This window comes from Myxocyprinus asiaticus, chromosome 10 (assembly GCF_019703515.2).
Source record: "Myxocyprinus asiaticus isolate MX2 ecotype Aquarium Trade chromosome 10, UBuf_Myxa_2, whole genome shotgun sequence".
Taxonomy (NCBI): Eukaryota; Metazoa; Chordata; class Actinopteri; order Cypriniformes; family Catostomidae; genus Myxocyprinus; species Myxocyprinus asiaticus.
Genome location: NC_059353.1, coordinates 15,850,080 through 15,869,711, shown reverse-complemented (window position 1 = coordinate 15,869,711; position 19,632 = coordinate 15,850,080). Strand labels below are relative to the sequence as shown.

General features: G+C 43.1%; 1 protein-coding gene across 5 annotated transcripts in view; it reads right to left on the bottom strand.

Moving 5' to 3' along the window:
• nrp2b (neuropilin 2b) overlaps positions 1 to 19,632 on the bottom strand; it is a 108,266-nt gene that overhangs the window by 51,516 nt on the left and 37,118 nt on the right. For all 5 annotated transcript variants that reach the window (XM_051708782.1, XM_051708780.1, XM_051708781.1 and 2 more), the window contains 4 exons: positions 13,324 to 13,551; positions 9,124 to 9,279; positions 8,847 to 9,016; positions 5,315 to 5,470 (listed from right to left, as the gene is read on the bottom strand). In XM_051708782.1, the coding sequence (XP_051564742.1) occupies positions 5,315 to 5,470; positions 8,847 to 9,016; positions 9,124 to 9,279; positions 13,324 to 13,551 (710 nt within the window). The remainder of the gene's footprint in view (positions 1 to 5,314; positions 5,471 to 8,846; positions 9,017 to 9,123; positions 9,280 to 13,323; positions 13,552 to 19,632) is intronic.

Genomic DNA, 19,632 nt, shown 5'->3' with positions numbered 1-19,632 from the left:
GGTAAAATGGGGACCTCAGTGTTGGCCAATAGGGCAGTAGTGAAGAGTGCCCAATTTTTTTTATTCTTCTAATTATTGAAATATACATGCAACAAGGGCAGTCTGCTGAAATAATAACAACATCCCAAGGTAAACCCTCTAAGGTTAGAGTGTGAAGACAGAACAGCCTCAGTAACACACTTCCTCTGAAGCTTTCTCTGCTATTATAACAGAGAGAGAGAGAGAGAGAGAGAGAGAGAGAGAGAGAGAGAGAGAGAGAGAGAGAGAGAAAGAGAGAAAGAGAGATTGTGTTCTTATAGATGTGGACACTCTCTCCCACAAAGCCTCATTGCTTGGGCTATGTTCCGGAAAGTCACACAGCCACAGCGAGGTCACGGGAGATGAAAGAGGTGCTATGACAGACTGGACCGAGCTATGTTCCCCGGTCTGTCCATCTTTCTGTCTTTCATCCCCCATCACTCTCTCCCCGCATCACTTGCTGCTTTGCATTGGCTTGCTGCCATATTTTTTACCATAGACTGATGGGACCACTGGGAAATGTGGTCAGCATTCACAGTTCTGCTCGAGTCATTACTCTCTCCCCCTCCCTTTCTCGCTCTGCCCTTCTCCTGCTCTTTCCCAAACCTCGATGCCCCTGATGAAGATGTTGACAGAGCATGCTGGCTCTGGTTGGCTGCAGGCCAGTCCGGGCTCAGCCTCAGTGGAGGAGAAAGACAGAGAGATATAGACAGATAGAAAAAGAAAGAGAGAGGAAGTGCTAGAAGGGACCGATAGGGCTAAACACTGTGACTCACAAACTACAGAAAGAGGCACAAAATCTCAAAAGGTATAATGATGTTTGTACACAAACGACTCATCTTTCTCTTTTCCCCAGGTTCTTTTCATATATTTCTCTTGTATTCTTTCAAATGAATCTCTTCACACATTCTAATTTCACTTTTCTATATTTGGGTAGTTGAAAGAAAACACGTCCATGTTTTATTGGTATAAGTTTATATTTTTAGATGCTGTAACTGATCACAGTTTCTCTCACAATTTCACCTAGATTTTTTGCAATTCACTCTTAAAGTTCACAATAGTAATATTATATAGTAATACTATACATACAGTATAATATAATATACATAATTGCAAATTTGGTGCAAGGCCATTAACTGAGTGGCATTCAACAGTGTGCATGTGTTTTTGTCTAATGGGGCCTGTGACGTTGTTTTCTTTATGTGTTGTGAATTTCAAATTTTAAAATGAAATAAAATATTAGGCATAAATCAAAAAATTTTAAGAGTGTGATTCTACATGTTGAAATCTCTGAAAATCTGTTTATTATAAATGTAAACATACACAACAAAACTCCCTCTAAAAAGCTCATTAGTGTGGAAGCTCAGCTTGTGGATTACAATGGCTGGCAGACTTAATCATTTTCAAAGAGAAAAAAATCTGTGTAGAATGTTGATTTAGTTCTCTGGTTTCCTCTTAATTCCCAGTTTGCATCCAAGATTGAGTTGAAGAAACTGGAATGTGAAAGCCGTCCCTCCTTGTTTTACCTTCTCACTGTTGTAAAGAAAACATTTACAGAGAATTCAACTGGAATAAAGCTGCTGATGTCATTTGTTTGATGTTAAAATAATTCCTCCTATCTCAGTTTAATGTGCACAGACACTTTAAGCAAGCCATTTGTAGGTTGATTTCCCAAAGAGTGTAAACACTGTGGCTATGCTGAAACATTGCTGTTTGAGCAACGAGTCAACTTCTGCATCAATCAATGTCATTAGTTTGGGGAGAGACTTCCTGTTTCTGAACAATGGAAGACATGGAGAGTGTTTGGGAAGCCTTTTTGGTACACTAATCATTTTTGCTATTTTTTTTGGTGCTGCTAATGGCACAGAAATTTCACACTGCCGTTATGAATCAGAACAGAGTAATTAGAAGAACAGATGATAAATTGTATGACCCTCAGAGGTGTAAATGCTTCCTCTAAAACCACCACTTGTCATAGTCAATGATAACCATATTTACACTTCAGACAGGTAGCCTAACCGCGTGTTTCCATTTGTGCTTGCGAACTGGTTTCCTCATTTCACTGAGCACATTACACCATCACACACTCTGCCTGTCCTTTATGTAGATGACCCATCTGAAAGACCATCTATTCTCTATGACATCACAAAAGGTTAAATGCTCCAGAAGAACAGAGGATTCCTCCTGGGATCTGGCTGCTGTCTTCCATTATATTTGCGCTTCATATGAAATGAAGGAATGCACAGTGATGGACGGAGCTGTCAAGCTTCTGTTTTGAGGTCTGAGCTGGTGTTAACACACATACCATATGCTTTCACTCTAGATAAACCCATTAACAGAGACTTGATGGTATTGTTAAACAAGCAAGGAATCCAGCAGACCTTTCTAATGGAAATTACAATGGAAAGGGATATAGACCTTTTGACTTCCTCGCAGTTTGAAACAGCATGTTTGTGAAAACAGCTTAAAATTTCCTGTCGTTATGTTGATGACTTCATCAGATACATTCTCAGGAGGGAGATAATTTTTTGAAATGACACATTTTTGGGATTGAGTGTATATGCATGTTTCTTTGTATGTGTGTGTGCTGTGCTAGGTTTCCAATGAAATACTGGTTTCCAAGGAAGTCTGTAGCTCTGTTCCAAAATCTAGTAAGCTAGACAACATTTTAAGGCATAATAGTCACACTCCTGATGTGAAGGCTGTTCCAAAAGGTAGGCATCAACATTATGCACCTTTCTAAGATAACTTGTGTTGGCCAATTTCTAAGGACACAGCATTGCATGTATCCTTATTGGAAAAGGCAATACAAAAATACAGTAAAATTTGTTTTATTTTAAAATAAAAGATTGTTATGCTTATATTGTATTGCGTTGTTAAATCATTTAATTAAGAGGTTCAATTTTGGTCAGGATGCTCCCTCACAAGGTCTGTGTCTGTGCAAATCAGCTCACTAGGTTTTGGAACTGACCTTGTATGTGTGTGTGTATGTGTGTGTACCTACTTAGCAATAGTTTTGGGACAGTTTTGTACCCAAAAGTGAGCCAAATCAGACAAAACCTCCCTTTTGGAAAAATTTTGGACATCCTCATTTGGAAAAACTATCCATACATAAATAAATAATGATTTTAAAAGTTCCTAACCCTAACACAAAAAGTTTTCTGTTAGGGTTGAGTTTAGGGTGTGGGTTAGGGTTAGTTTAAAGTAATTATAGAAACATATATAAACATATAACATATAAAAACAACAGAAGTCTATGGTAGGTTTCCATTAAGATAGCTGAGCAAACGTGTGTGTGTGTGTGTGTGTGGGCAGGTTTAAGTGGTTACGAGGACTTTTTTTTAGGTTACAAACTGGTAATTACAAGGGTATTACGCTATAAATGTGATTTAAGAGGACATATCTAGTGTCCCCATTATTCAAATCACTTAAAAAACATACTGAATTATGTTTTATTGAAAATGTAAAAATGCAGAAGGTTTTTTGTGAGGGTTAGGTTTAGGGGAAGGGTTAGGGTTAGGGGATATAATCTATAGTTTGTACAATATAAAAATGTCTGTGGAGAGTCCTCATAATGATAGCTGCACAAACGTGTGTGTGTGTGTGTGTGTGTGTGTGTACTTATCAGAATTGATTAAACTGTGATTAAAATAAATGAGTTGCAGGTAATCTGGTAGTGAACCGAGAGAACTACCACAGAAGCTGGGAGAGTTGGAGAAAAATATAAGCTCAAACTTCTGATATCACACTTTCTACATCATGAACACCTTATAAAGAGGCTATCAACCACCAGGCTACAGACAGTTCTTATTATTTACAGATAGCTGCTCTAACTGTTTGTCCCTAAACACATAGACAGGCAAACACACACATCTATCAGTGTCCTCTGGACCCAGGAAACACACACCTCCATCACTGGAGGCTGATGAGGGAATGATGTGTACATCAATTTAAACGATCACCACACACCCTGAAAAATAATAACCTGGCTGACTCTGAGCCTGTTTACACAGACGCCTACATGCAAATGTTTTACAGTATTGCAAATTTACATATTCATTCAGTGCCAACACATTATTTCCTGTTAATCTATATTGCAGTATTTGGTGATATTAAAACGGCATGCCTGAAAGCATTCAGACAGACAATATATTTGCAGGGCTAGAACATCTTGCTAGATAGCTGCCAACATAAAAATAAATTTCTTCCAGGCATATGAATAAATAGTACATTATTAAATAGTACAGTTCCTAAATAGAGACAGATCGGTCATGCATTTCTCCCATTCCGATACAGTGAGACTTCTTAACAAAGCTTAGCCGCACTGAAACTAAAGCCGTAAATACACAGCACATTAAGGGAAGACTGAGCTTGGAGATTTTCCGGGAGATTAAAGCACAGGCTATTGCAGCAGGGGTTCCAGGGGGGTTCCCTTAATCTAGTTGGTGGTGGTCGGGTCGTATCGTTTTTTTCTGCCTCTTCCAAAATCATCATCATAACATCAAAGCTTTTAGATGTTACCCTGTCAAGCAATCAGCTCCAAACAGGATTTACAGGGGATTTGTTAATAAAATATTAGACACGTGTGCCACACAGGAGGGTGCCTTACTCCAAATAAACAAAAAAATGTCTTTGTCATCTTTAATCAAAATTTAATCATTTGCTCTTCCTCTGAATTGAATTTCCTTTTAAGCTGACATCACCTAGGCCATGCAGGCTTTTGAATAATGTTAACCAACATTCAAGCTATTTAGGTATTTAGGTCTAACTTCAATCTGATATGGAACGCCCATGCTTGACGATCTGATCAATGGATAAATCAAGTTCTGCCATATATTTTTTCTCATTTCAATATCCTGTATCACTCAAAATACATTACATTACAATGCTCATCAGCACAGAAGCCACTGACAACAGAAAACACAATTTTCTAACAAACCCACACAGCCTCACTACTAGAGCAAAACACACCATGCTGCTCTAAGAAGAGAAGAAAAAAGACCTAATAACAGAAAAGGGGGAAATTACAGTTAAACAATGTCCTGCACCTTTTTCTTATCTTGTTGGGGTTTTTTTTCTTGTTCTCTTGACAAAGCTGGCTAACAGCTCTATTAGACATTCACACGTGCAGCTCTGTTAGCTACACACAGTTGAGTGTGACAGTGCTTCACATATCTCTGATAAATAACCAGCACAGGAAGGAGAACCAACCAACTGCTCTCTCGCTCTCTGATTTTCTCTTCAGCTTAAACAAACCCACATATTCACATATCATGGCATTCCCACATTATCCTACCTTGTGGTTCTTGCCGAAGCGGTAGATCATCCAGTCCTCTCCATTAGTGCTGACCTCCAGCTTAAAGGTAGTGACGAAGTAGGACTTGTGTGTCTCCTTGGAAACCGCGCCCTGGGTGGCGATGCCCGTCAGGACCTTCAGGAAATGCAGGTCCACCTGAGGAGGAAGAGAAGAGAGAGAGGAGGGTAAAGAGAGATATTAAAAGGGGAGAAGCAACAACAAAATTCTTGGTGATTACTGCTGTAGGGCATTTCTAGGTGGTTTCTAGGGTATTCTGGGTTGTTGCTTACTGCCCCAAGTCAAATCCCAAAGTCTTTGTGACTAGATAGGGCTAGGGTCCCTCCATCTATGGGATTTTTCCAGCCTTCATATCGTCCATCACAAAGTAAAGTAATAGTACACCTCTCATTAAAGGGATAGTTCACCCCAAAATAAAAATTCTCTCATCATTTACTCACTCCCATGCCATCTAATATGTGTATGACTTTCTTTCTTCTGCAGAACACGAACGAAGATTTTTAGAAGAATATCTCAGCTCTGTAGGTCCAGTGAATGCAAGTGAATAGTGACAGCACTTTAAAGCTCCAAAAAGCCCAGACAGTCATAATAGAAGTAATCCATATGACTCCAGTTAATATACTGTATGTCTTCTGATGTGATGCAATCACTTTGGGTGAAAAACAGATAAATATTTCAATCATTTTGTACTATAAATCTTAGCTTTCACAATCCCTTTCAGAATGTGGAAGAGAAAGTAGTGATTTATAGTAAAAAAAAAAAAAAGGACTTAAATATTTATCTGTTTCTCACACACACCTATCATAATGCTTCTAAAGACATAGATTTAACCACTGGAGTCATTTCGATTACTTTTATGCTGCCTATGTGGGATTTTTGGAGCTTGAAAGGTCTGGTCACCATTCACTTGCATTGTATGGACCTACGGAGCTGAAATATTCTTCTAAAAATTGTTGTATGTGTTCTGCAGAAGAAAGTCTTACACATCTGGGAGAGCATAAGGGTGAGTAAATGATGAGAGGATTTTCATTTTTTGGTGAACTATCCCTTTAACAAGCCACATAATATGAGATAGCATTTATGTTCATAGCACAAATGGAGTGGGATGAGATTTAATACTTAAGGTTAGGGTTTGTTGAAATCCCTAACCCTAAATATGAGCAATAGTAATAGTGCTGCTTCCCTTCGCAAGCACCACTACAAATAGAATGATTCGACAGTGATGGGAGAGAGAACTGGGAGGAAGCAGAAGGTGGGGTGAGAGAGAAATGAGCTAGAGAGAAGAGCTGAAAGATAGATAGAGCTGTGGCAATATGAGTCTTTCCTCCCTGCAGATCAGCAAATGTGTTATCAGAGTCTTAAGATCAATCACCTCAGTTCTGATCGATACTAACTCTCTCTCCACACAGATTATCAACCCCCCCCCACCCCCCACACACACACCTTCTGTACCCCCCCCAGATGATGATGAAGATGATTACGGTATGAGAGCTGCCTCTCTGCTGCTCTGCCTTGACCGTAGCAAGGTCTTTAATCAGGCATGCAGCTACTGTCCTCAAGAAGGGCTGTTACCCATGATCCTCGACTTTCCCTGCTCAGTGGGATGTCATCCGAACATGAGCGGGAAAACTGCAGCATTTGTTATCTGTCAGAGAGACAGGTGTGGCTTTCACACACAGATTCAAGCACACACACACACACTACCTTCTGTAAAGCTGCTTAGGGCCACAGAGAAACACACCTAGACAAAAAATCAATAGAACCCAGAACTGTTGCTAACTATTAATTCCTAGGAAAGGACCCTCATCAATCAAATGGTTGTTACCATCAGTGCAGGCTGTGCATCATCAGCCCCTTTGCCCAGAATACAGAGAGAGAGAGAGAGAGAGAGAGAGAGAGAGAGAGAGAGAGAGCGAGAGAGAGATGCAGCCCCCCACATTTGAGAAGGGAGGGTAGAATAAATCAGTCCCTGATGAATTGTAATAAAGAGAGAGGGAGAGAAATAGAGAAAGACAATGGCTGTATCAATGGGAAAAGAAGAGCACACATAAGAAGATCTCATTAAATGTTACAGGAACATTCCGGGTTTAAAATAAGGCTGCACTTTTATCTAGCATTTGTACAGTAGCATAATGTTGATTACCATAAAAAAAATATTTAAACTCATCACACAGTTATCTTTAAGACAAAAATTGCTGTTACAATAATGCACTTACAATGTAAATACTGTAAATGGGGCCAGTGTCCCAGAGAGTTTAAAAGCAGAAATTTGAAGCTTGTATTGCTTATAAATTATATATATATATAAAGAACGGATTATTAATGGAGCTGTAAAGTTGTCTAAATAATCCTCTTTGAGGTGGGACAACTTTTCTAGATGGTTCAAATTCTGGTTATGCATGAGTTGACTGTAAACAGTCCCTTTCTGATATCCTGTAGCATATTATGCTAAGTTACCAATTTTACATGGTCATGACATGAGTTGAAATATTGGATATAACTTTACACAGACAAGGACAGTAAGCAATTTAATCACACTACTCTCATACCAACACGTACTGTTTGAGTCTTGTGGCTTTACTTTCAGTAAGCTTGTATTTTACTGTAACTACACGAAAGAGATTGAAACTGATCCTGCAAATTCACTCTTTCTCACTGACGTTCTGGGTGTCACATGTGCATTTGGCGCTCTTTCAATCCCAATCCAATTATCATATCATGATGAATCGAGATGTATCGAATCATGCTGTATGTTTCGCTATGTAAAACTTTGTCCTTATACACACATACAACAGAGCAAAGGTGTCTGGTATAAAGTATGGTCCTCGGGCATGTTGGAATTTATGACTGTAAGCTGTTTGTCAAGACAGATGTCTGGGCCATGGAACCTGAATGTGAAGGACTAATGTCAGACGTTAACACAAAACAACAGATATGAGTTCTACCACAAGCCCAAAACTCAGCAACATCCTAACACAAATACGATACCCCAATAATGGCAATACCAAAAGTAGTGAATGTCATTCAGAAGCCCTGGTCTGGTACCTCACATGAGTGACTCAGAATACAAAAGTTGAAGTCTGACAGTTCAGTGTCTTGAGATTTCGAAACAACGTTTAAAAATTTCAGCCAAAATATATAAAAATGGGAATGAATAGACAGCTCGCGAACGCACCTGCTTATAGCTACTTATGCATGATTTTGTGTGTCGCATTCTGACATAACACAAAACTCATATGCAACAGTACCTATAGAGAACATTAATCCCAAAGTATACTTTGGCCAGATGCTGAGCTTACAAGAAGCTTGACACAAATCTCGAGTTCTTTCAAGGTGCCGAAAAATTGCAACAATGCTGGACATGCATTTGTGTCTTTGTTTGAGTACATACGTAAAGCCTTATGCATAAGTATTACAATGGCCATCACTTGTTGTGGACATAATGAAGATTAAATGTGCAGAAAAGGAGATGAAAATGAGCAAGTAAGAGACAAATAAAGAGAGAAAACCTCACCTGGATGTATTCTTTGTTGCTGTCCTCATTGGGCGTCCATGCATTGTCATCAAAGTTAAGGCGAGCTTGTCTTGGAGACCAACGGCCATCATAGAAGGAGGATGATGCAGAGATCTGGTCATCGCTGATCTTGCTTGACTCCATGCCAAAAGCATTACTGCAGTGGAAATCTGAGGAACACCAGAGTTCTCTGAATTTAGATTTAAGAGAACAGAGATACACGCAGGTAAAAAACACAACAGTTGAGTGCACGTAAAAAGAAAGAAAGGACACTTACTGTCATTGACCTCCTTAAGTGTCATGTTGTAGCGGGCGGAGAAGCCATCTTTGGCCACGGCCATGTCCGTGTGAAAGGACAGAGAGAGGATACCTGTAGACGACTGTATTTCAGCTGGGATTTTGGTACCGCAATGCCGTCCAATTAGAGGGCCGACTGAAAAACACAAAAATGGAAGAATAACAAATGAATCGAAAACAAAAACTTTTAACAAGCTTCAAATCATCCAAACACCTTTTCATTTTCTCTGTCTACTGTTGGGCCTCATGTATTCAGATAGAAGACAAAGGCAGGCCTAACACAAGTCGTAAAACCTAACTCAGCCCCCACACACCAAGTCGTAAATCTTCCTGATAATAATCGCGCCAAAATCAAACAAAGGGAGTCCAAAACAGACTACAAATCCATGAAGCCTTGCTCACTAAAGGATCGAACTCTCAACTCCTATTGGATGAGGCACACAACAGAACGTCCCTCAAACATGACATCATCAGGAGTTGAAATATCTCTGAAATGTTTCGTGTGTTACTTCCAGTGACTTTGTTCACCGAATATAGACGTAGCTCTTTGCTGCTCTCAGGTGCAACCTCGTGGCACAAGGAAGTAACATCCGACTTGAAACTGTGGCCATACAATCTCCATCTAGCTGGACGAGTTGAGATTACTCTGTGTTCAACCAAACACTCTAACGGATCCGAAGGAGACCGCCGAGCAATTCGCATCTTCATCCGTTTGCCTACAGAAGTGAAGAGATTAAAGATTTCTCTTACATCTTCAATCAAGTCGACATTTCTGAGTTCTCCGCCAGCCTGCCGAGAATCAACAGCCGTACCGCCCGGCGACAGAGCGAGGAAACGGCCTCCCGTCATCACCCGAGCCTCAAGGAACCGGGTCATAGTTAAAGGATGGAGGAAAACACATTCTACCTGTGTCCTCATGCGATTCAAGTAAGAGGTTTACGTCTGGGCAGAGATAGAATATTATAGTGTGTTATTCTTGTGTTTCAAGGTTTTTGCTTGTACAGTTTATGGATCGCCATGTCCGCTCATTATTAATGCTCAGGGTATTAATTATCACAAATTTGTTTTGCTGTATTGTGGTCCAACCAAATTGGACTGTTGTGCAATTTCGCCATCACGGGTGAGACAGCAACTGAGTTCATCCATTAAAGAGTCAAATAACGCGGGACTTTTACGAGCCGTCCACCGCGTCTCTGAGTGATAAACACAGCTGCTTTCTCTCCCACTATCGCGAAATTGGCTTTAGGGCTGTCACTTAATCATCTCTCTCTCTCTCTCTTACTAACCACACACCCACCCACCCACCCACCCACACACACACCCACCCACACACACACACACACACACCTTATGTGTTATAGGATTATTTTATTTCCATATCTAATCATATCACTGTTTAGTTTGTAGTTGTAAGTCAGAAGTTTATTGACTGCATTGTATTAATTATTCATTGATATTACTGCATAAATAAACTTTGTTATATTACAAAGAGAAGTGTTTTGGTTTGTTTTGCATACGCCTGTGTCATGCTGACGGGATGTCAGTGCTCGGATTCAAACCTTCATTCGTTGTTTTTTTTCCCGAAAATCGATATTCTTCGGATGTCGATTTTCCTAAGAAAACAATCTAATTTTGAGACTGTTTTACTATTTGGTTATTAGTCCCTAATTCCAGGGTGGTGCCCCGTCAATGTTAATCCTTATTAATATTCTATTGATTTTTGATAGTTGATAATTATCTTTGATGATTGAATTTGAATGATCAATAAGCTAGTGTTAATTTTAATTAATGTTTCATCTATGTTAACAATTGACGATTATCTTTGATAATTGTTGATTTAAAGGATTAAAAAAGCTAACATTGATTCTCATCAATGTTCTATTGATTTTAATAATTAATAATTATCTTTGATAATTATTAATTATTGCTAATAACCAAACTTGCTCCTAAACGTAGCACACTACATTTACTGGAGCCCCATATGAGGTTTTAATGAGTTAGATTCAATTAATTAATTTAAATATTAATTAATATCTACAGAAATAATTATTAATTATTTCTGATAGTAACACTGATCTAAACAACCAGTAAAACCCTACACTACCATTATAACATTGAAATAATAATAAAACTGAAAACAGAACAGCGAAGTCTGGCTTTAATATATGAAATCCTTAACTGACAAATGTAAGCTCTGATTGGGTGTCCAGAGAGACTCAGAGCCATACACAGAGCTGTGTGTACTGAAGATCCATAAAGCTGTGCACAAAAGGGATGTGGGAATATGGTTTCTCTGTGCTGTGATGTGAACTGGTCACATTTTTACCTCTTGCTCCAGCTGGCCACTCTGAAGATTAGAATGCTTATTCGTCATATGTATGTAGTCAACCTATACAACAGAGCACCTCTGCGTACTGGGACGTTTGTGTCAACAGATGTATATGATTTAGTTTTCCCGGGCTGTATTGCTGTAGAGATGCTGCTGTCTCACAGTAATGAATCCATCCTCCACCCTCACACACTCACAGTCTTGGATGGATGAAATAGCATTGTATCATTCACACACATTGATTTTCTTCTCTTTTGGAGAGGAAAGGGCTTTAATACAGCAATAGCTCTTGAACATGTGATTGAAATAACTCTTTCTTGCCTTTGATGGTGTTGATGATCATATCAGGTGGTTAAGGTATCCTACTATGATCAGGACTGTATATCTGTGTGCATCTCTTTAATCGGTTTCATGTCGCTTGTGTGGGGGTAAATATAAAAAAATAAATAATAAAAAAAAAACATTTCCAGGTCACATTTCACCCCAAAATATAATATATATATTTTGCATTTTATATTTTGAAGAACATTAGCCTTATTTGCTTATTTTGAGGACCATTAATGTATTTTGTTTTGTGACATTATCTTCATTTACAATTAACCCCATTATTAATCGCTTATTAAAAGAGAAGTACTCAGTACTTTCAAATGTCATGATGTTGTTTTTTTGTTTTTGTTTTTTTTTTGTAATTTCCATTTTTATAAATGTTGAAACTCATGGGATTCTCATTCCTGTGATATATATATATATATTTAATATAAACAAAAAAAAAAATTAGATTGTACAACAAATACTAACACAATATATACATACAATTTAAACAATATAGCATTGTTTTTTTATGCATTACAACAATGAGAATAAGGATTTTTTTTTTCAATCCTAGTCTAGATGGTTGATCAGATGGACTACCAGCTCTTGGACCTGGTTTTGACCTGGCAAACCATCATAGTCAAGCTGGTTTGGGCAGGCTGACCACCAGCTACCTAAAAACAAAATGCATTCTAAAAACAGCTTGACCGCCTTAACTAGTGACCTGGTTTTTCCACCAGGGTGGTCCTTCAGTGTAGCGGTGTGTTTGAGTGACTGTTATCTGATTATATGTGCATGTGCAATGATAAAATATGAATCACTAACCAGATTCATGAAGAGTGGGGGGGTCAGTGTAAGTCTTTCAGGACTGAAGCATTAATAAGACAGCTGGGGGAAAAGCAAGTATTCCACACCACTCTACTCCAGACAAGGATTAAATCCTATTGCAGTGTTATTCATGCCCCATTTTCACTGCACTGATAAAGGTTACCATGGCTGCTGTTACCCCCATCCTTCATCTTCTCAACCCCTCTGCGTGGGAGAATATGGGTGTCATGGCTTTTTGTCCCGCCTGCCGCAGATAAGGCAAAGTAAGGCCCTGGGCTCCGCTTTCATCTGCCAACGCTCAGCACTAAAATAGCTCCAACGGCAGCCGCAGTAACAGCACGACAGAAATGCGCCTGAGCTTTATACCGGCGGAGTTGCTGGAACAACGGACAATGGGACCGGCTTGTGCGTGTTACAGGGGAAAAAGTGAACAGCTGTATAGACTAGTGGATAAACTAACCAGATGGCTCAGACAGACTCCCATAGTGTAAAGGGGATGGTATGTGGATTTGAAATCATTAAGTGACCAAATTATGTATGGCAGACATGCGACATACTGATCTCAAAGTAGACAATGAGGTCAGAGGTAAGTGGGAAACGCAATCCTCTTAAAGTCACGGGTGGTCTGGACTTGGAATACCACAGTCCTAATCCGAATTCTGACTATAAATCCACATGGAATTCTTCAGGATTACGGGCATCTAAACTCACCCTGTGGAAGGCCATCCCACACCTCCAGCCAATCGTACTTGCACTCGCCCTCAGACCCCTGCAAGGGGTCATTTTCCAGGTCGAAGGTCAGGAAGGTGAGGGTGACGTCCATGTTAGTAGGAACGATGATGATGAAGGTGCACTCCAGATTGTGGGGGTATTTGTCAGGGAAGCCGGGCGACTCGATTACGCCTGATGGACTGGTAAAGTTCCGGGAACAGTCAGAGCCTGAGAAGAGACAAATGAGAACATAAAATGCAGAGAGCAGATAAAAAACACTCTGACAATATATGTGAACGGTGGCCCCAAAAAGTATTTGGACCCTTAAGGCACACTTAAAAATATATGAATGCCTTTCCATTATATAACAAAATATTAAACCATTGGCATTTATTTAAAATAAATATAGCACTTTTCCAGCAAAACATTTCACAAAAAAAGTTTGTTAAATTATAAACAAAAATAATCTGGACACTTTCTGGTAGTCAAACTTTAGTGAACCATGTCCATAGTTAAAATAATGAACTACACCTCTGGTTACTCTGCAAGGACACCTGTATGAACTTGAGGGGAACTGACTTCAAACATTCGCTAAAATTGACCTTGAGACCAGTTCCCTATCTGTCACTCACTCGACGTTGTGTCGATGTAGTGACACTAGGGGTCACTCTTGGGAGCTTAAAACACCTCTGGTCTTTGATAAAAGGCCAATGAAAATTGGCGAGTGGTATTTGCATGCCACTCACCCGGACATACGGGTATAAAAGGAGCTGGTATGCAACCACTCACAGATTTTCTCTTTGGAGCAGAACGGTCATGCTCATTGAGCTGAATTCTCACGACTGTTCATTCACCTCTGCTGGATCTGACGGCGCATTTCATAGGCTTCTCCCTCCTCTGCACTGGTGCACTGCAGAGAACGCCCCTGGGCGCTTCGGCAGAAAAAAGAGAGTATATTTGTCTAAAAGAGTATATTTCTCTAAAAGAGCGGCACACACGGAACGTCTTTTTAAAGACGCGTCTTTTTAAAGATGCCTTTCCGATTGTGTGTTATTCCTGGTTCCGGTCGTTACCTTTCAACTTCATACGGTCACGATCGCTGTCTTTCATGTTTGGCCGCGACCCACACGGAGACAGCGTTCATGGATGGTTCATGTTCTCACTGCGAGAACACGACCATGGCAACATTGTGGTCGCGGCTTGCTTTCATAAGAAAACAAGCCACCCCAGCGGCTCCCCGCCTCGGTCCTTCTACCTACGGGTTTGAGGCCAGCGCGGCTAGCACTGGGGGTGCCTCCACTGGGTATCCACCATGGACCACCCATTCCCCAGCACGCTCGTCTGCCCCGATCGGGTTTCCGGATGAGTCCGCCGGCTCGTCTCATGGTGAGTTTGACCTCTTGTTCGGAGCCCGTGAAGCTGATGAGCTCTCGAGTGCAGCATCGGAGAGCGGGCTTGTCCAATCGGATGCAGAAGCCTCAGCTGGGCTCCCCCCTTCGGGGTCGATTGCCCAGTCACAGGCTGATGCAGAGATGATGGACATGCTTTCCCGGGCGACCGCGAGCGTCGGGCTAGAGTGGAACCCTCCGCTCTCCCCTGAACCCTCGCGGCTCGATGATTGGTTCCTGGGCTCGTGGCACCACTCAAAGCAGCCATGCCCCGCTCCAGTGCCTTTCTTCCTGGAAGTGCACGAAGAGCTGACAAAATCGTGGGAGGCACCTTTTACTGCCCGGTCCACTTCACCTTGGTAAAGGACAAAAACGCTGCTACCTTGCGTGCGGAGATCGCTACCCTCCTACGGAAGGGTGCGATAGAACCTGTCCCTCCAGCCAAGATGAAGAAGGGGTTTTACAGCCCCTACTTCATCGTACCGAAAAAAGGTGGTGGGTTGTGGCCAATCTTGGACCTGCGAGTACTGAACCGGGCTTTACAAAGACTCCCTTTCAAGATGATGACACAAAAACGTATTCTGGCGAGCATCTGGCATCAAGATTGGTTCGCAGCGGTAGACCTGAAGGACGCGTACTTTCACATCTCGATTATTCCTCGACACAGACCCTTCCTGCGGTTTGCATTCGAGGGTCAGGTGTATCAGTACAAGGTCCTCCCTTTTGGCCTGTCCTTGTCCCCTCGTGTCTTCACGAAGGTCACAGAGGCAGCCCTTGCCCCGTTAAGGGAAGTGGGCATTCGCATTCTCAACTATCTCGACGATTGGCTAATCCTAGCTCACTCTCGGGACATGTTGTGTGCACACAGGGACCTGGTGCTCTCACACCTCAGCCGATTAGGGCTTTGTGTCAACTGGGAAAAGAGCAAGCTCCTCCCAGTTCAGAGCATCTCTTTCCTTGGTTTGGAGTTGGACTCAGTCTCTTTGACAGCGCGCCTCATGAACGAGCATGCACAGTCGGTGCTGGCCTGTTTGAAGGCTTTCAAACAGAAAACAGTGGTTCCACTGAAACTCTTTCAGAGGCTCCTGGGGCATATGGCATCCTCAGCGGTGGCCACCCCGCTCGGGTTGATGCATATGAGACTGCTTCAGCACTGGCTTCAGACTCGAGTCCCAAGATGGGCATGGCGCCTTGGGACACATCATGTGGTCATCATGCCGCTCTGTCACCGTCTTTTCAGCCCTTGGACCAGCCTCTCGTTTCTACGGGCAGGTGTTCCCCTAGAGCAGGTCTCCAGGCACATCGTGGTCATGACAGGCGCCTCCAAAATGGGTTGGGGTGCTGTTTGCAACGGGCGCGCAGCCACCGGCTTATGGACGGGCCCATGACTGCATTGGCACATCAACTGCCTCGAGTTGTTGGCAATTCTGCTCGCCCTGCGGAGGTTCCGGCCATTGATCTAGGGAAAGCACGTGTTAGTTTGGACAGACAACACGGCAACAGTAGCATATGTCAACCACCAAGGCGGTCTGCACTCTCGTTGTATGTCACAACTCACCCACCGTCTCAAGTCGCTGCGAGGCACTCACATCCCGGGCGACCTCAACACTACAGCGGATGCGCTGTCATGGCAGGTTACCCTCAGGAGAGAGTGGAGACTCCACCCTCAGGTGGTCCAGCTGATTTGGAGTCGATTCGGACAGGCACAGGTAGACCTGTTCACCTCCCAAGAATCCTCCCACTGCCCGCTCTGGTACGCCTTGACCGAGGCACCCCTCAGCATAGACACGCTGGCACACAGCTGGCCTCCTGGCCTATGCAAATATGCGTTTCCCCCAGTGGGCCTACTTGCACAGACTCTGTGCAAGGTCAGGGAGGATGAGGAGCAGGTCGTCCTGGTAGCACCCTACTGGCCCACCCAGACGTGGTTCATGGACCTCACGCTCCTTGCGACAGCCCCCCCGGCGATTTCCCCTGAGGAAGGACCTTCTTTCTCAGGGATGGGGCACCATCTGGCACCCGTGACCAGACCTCTGGAATCTCCATGTCTGGCCCCTGGACAGGACACGGAAGACCTAAGCGGTCTACCACCCGCGGTGGTAGACATGATCACTCAGGCTAGGGCCCCCTCTACGAGGCGCCTGTATGCCTTTAAGTGGCGTCTGTTCGCTAAGTGGTGTTCTTCCCGACAGGAAGACCCCCAGAGATGCGCAGTCAGATCGGTGCTTTCCTTTCTGCAGGAGAGGTTGGAAGGGCGGCTGTCCCCTTCCACCTTGAGGTGTACATTGCTGCTATAGCAGCACACCACGACACATTGGACGGTAAGTCCTTAGGGAAGCACGACCTGATCATCAGGTTCCTGAGGGGCACCAGGAGGCTGAATCCCTCCAGACCACGCCTCGTTCCCTCATGGAACCTCTCTGTAGTTCTTCAGGGTCTACAGAGAGCACCCTTTGAGCCTTTGCAGTCAGCTGTGCTTAAGGCACTCTCCTAGAAGACTGCCCTCCTGACTGCGCTCACTTCCATCAAGAGGGTAGGAGACCTGCAAGCGTTCTCTGTCAGCGAAATGTGCCTGGAGTTCGGTCCGGGCTCCTCTCACATGATCCTGAAACCCCGACCAGGCTATGTGCCCAAGGTTCCCACGACCCCTTTTAGGGACCAGGTGGTGAACCTGTGAACACTGCCCCAGGAGGAGGCAGACCCAGCCCTGTCGTTGCTGTGTCCGGTGCACACTTTACGCATCTATTTGGATCGCAAGCAGAGCTTTAGGATCTCCGAGCAGCTCTTTGTCTGCTTTGATGCACAGCGGGAAGGAAGCGCTGTCTCCAAGCAGAGGATCACCCACTGGCTCATTGACACCATAGCTATGGCATATCACGCCCAGGACGTGCCGCCCCCCGGTAGGGCTACGTGCCCATTCTACCAGGGGTGTAGCGGCCTCCTGGGCCCTGGCCAGGAGTGCCTCTATAACAGACATTTGCAGAGCAGCAGGCTGGGCAACACCCAACACCTTTGCAAGGTTCTACAGCCTCCGGGTGGAACCAGATTCGTCCCAGGTAGTGGCACGCAATACAAGCAGATAAGCCCGGAATAGCCGGCCGGGTGTATCGCTTGGACATAGCGCCTTTCACCTCCTCTCAGCTGAAGATGTATTCCATTAATTCCCAGTAGTGTTCACAAACTATGTTCCCTGGTTCCTCCGAGCCCTGTGGCAGTCGAGTTTTCGGAGAGACTCACTCCTGGCCCAGCACATGTGCTTACTAAGAGCCCTGTTCTGGGATAGGTGCTCCGCATGTGGCGGTTCCCTGTAAGGTAACCCCATGCGATGTATATCTTCCGCTAATTCGTTTCCCTGTTGGCAAACTGCAGCTTCCTTGGGCAGATCCCCCTCTGCCACAGTCTCCATGTTTGTAGCAACTCCTCCCCCGTTGGGTAGGATCTACCATGAGACTCTCCACATGGTTGGCAAGACCATGTGACATATTTCCACTTAAATATCCCACCCTCTCTTTGGGCGAGGTGTGGTCTCCACGGTGTCCATCCCTTGGGAGGGACACCCCCCGACTAGACCTGGCAGCCCAGTCAGATAATCCCCCTTCTTTTTTAAGGAGTGGAAAAAAAAGAAGGGGAAAAGAGGCCACGACTGGTTTAGCCTGTCTCTATCTTTTGGGTAGTCGACTTGTCCCCAAAGGGCCGTTTGACACTCATAACTATGTTGGGGGAGGTTACGTGTCGGCCTGGTGCGCTGGCTACGAGGCACACAGTGGTCTACCCATCACACACCATCAGTTTACGTAAAACAGTTCAGCCAGTTGTGGCATTTTTTATAGGGACCCCTAGTGTCACTACATTGACACAACGTTGAGTGAGTGACACATAGGGAACATCTTGGTTACTTGCGTAACCTCTGTTCCCTGATGTAGGGAACAAGACGTTGTGTCCCTCCTGCCACAATGCTGAACTACCCGCTGAAATAGCTGGACCTTGTCTCGGCTCCTCAGCATAAAACCTGAATGATTGGTTGCATACCAACTCCTTTTATACCCGTTTGTCCGGGGGAGTGGCATGCAAATACCACTCGCCAATTTTCACTGGCCTTTTATCAAAGACCAGAGGTGATTCGGGCTCCCAAGAGTGACTCCTAGTGTCATTACATCAACACAACGTCTCGTTCCCTCCATCAGGGAACAGTGGTTACGCAAGTAACCAGGATGTTTTACATGTCATTGTTAAACTGATTAAGAAAGGTGAAGTTATTTCTTAGAATATTTTTAGCATAAACTATTTGCAGATTCCACTTGGTTTTGCATTTTTTTATACAGTTCATACTGTATATGAAGTTCATACATTTTTAAGTGCAACTTTAGTGTCCTTTTGGGGGGCCATCGAATGTGCAAGATCTTCAGAGTTTCATAAGAGACAGTCCTTTTTGTATTGACCAAAATGTCAGAGAGTGCACTTGTTTTGGAGTGTTGGCAAAAGCACATTACTTGCTCTCCAATTTTCTTGTATTTTTCACAAACAGAGAGAGAGATGCACTCGGTTAGCTCTCTGAGAAAAACATATTGATATGAATGAAAATGAGAACATTCATCAAAGTGAAGCTTTAAATCTTTACAGAAAATTCTTCATCTGCAAAAGTGCTGAATTAGAGTGATTTCCTATCCCTGGAGCTGCTGTCAATATTAATTTACCACGGGAGTCTGAAGCAGCACTCAAAAGAGTTTCTAAATGCTTGTGTGTGAGGGTCTAATGAAGGAGTGGCGACTTCTGTTAAACAGACACAGATGTAGTAGTGTGCAGGGTAGCAATAAGCATGCTAAGGTGTCATGTCAGGACATGATGTATGATACGCATTCATGTACTGTATCTAAGTTTGACTGTGTGGTAGCTCTTTTTGAAGCTTTACAGTATAAATCGT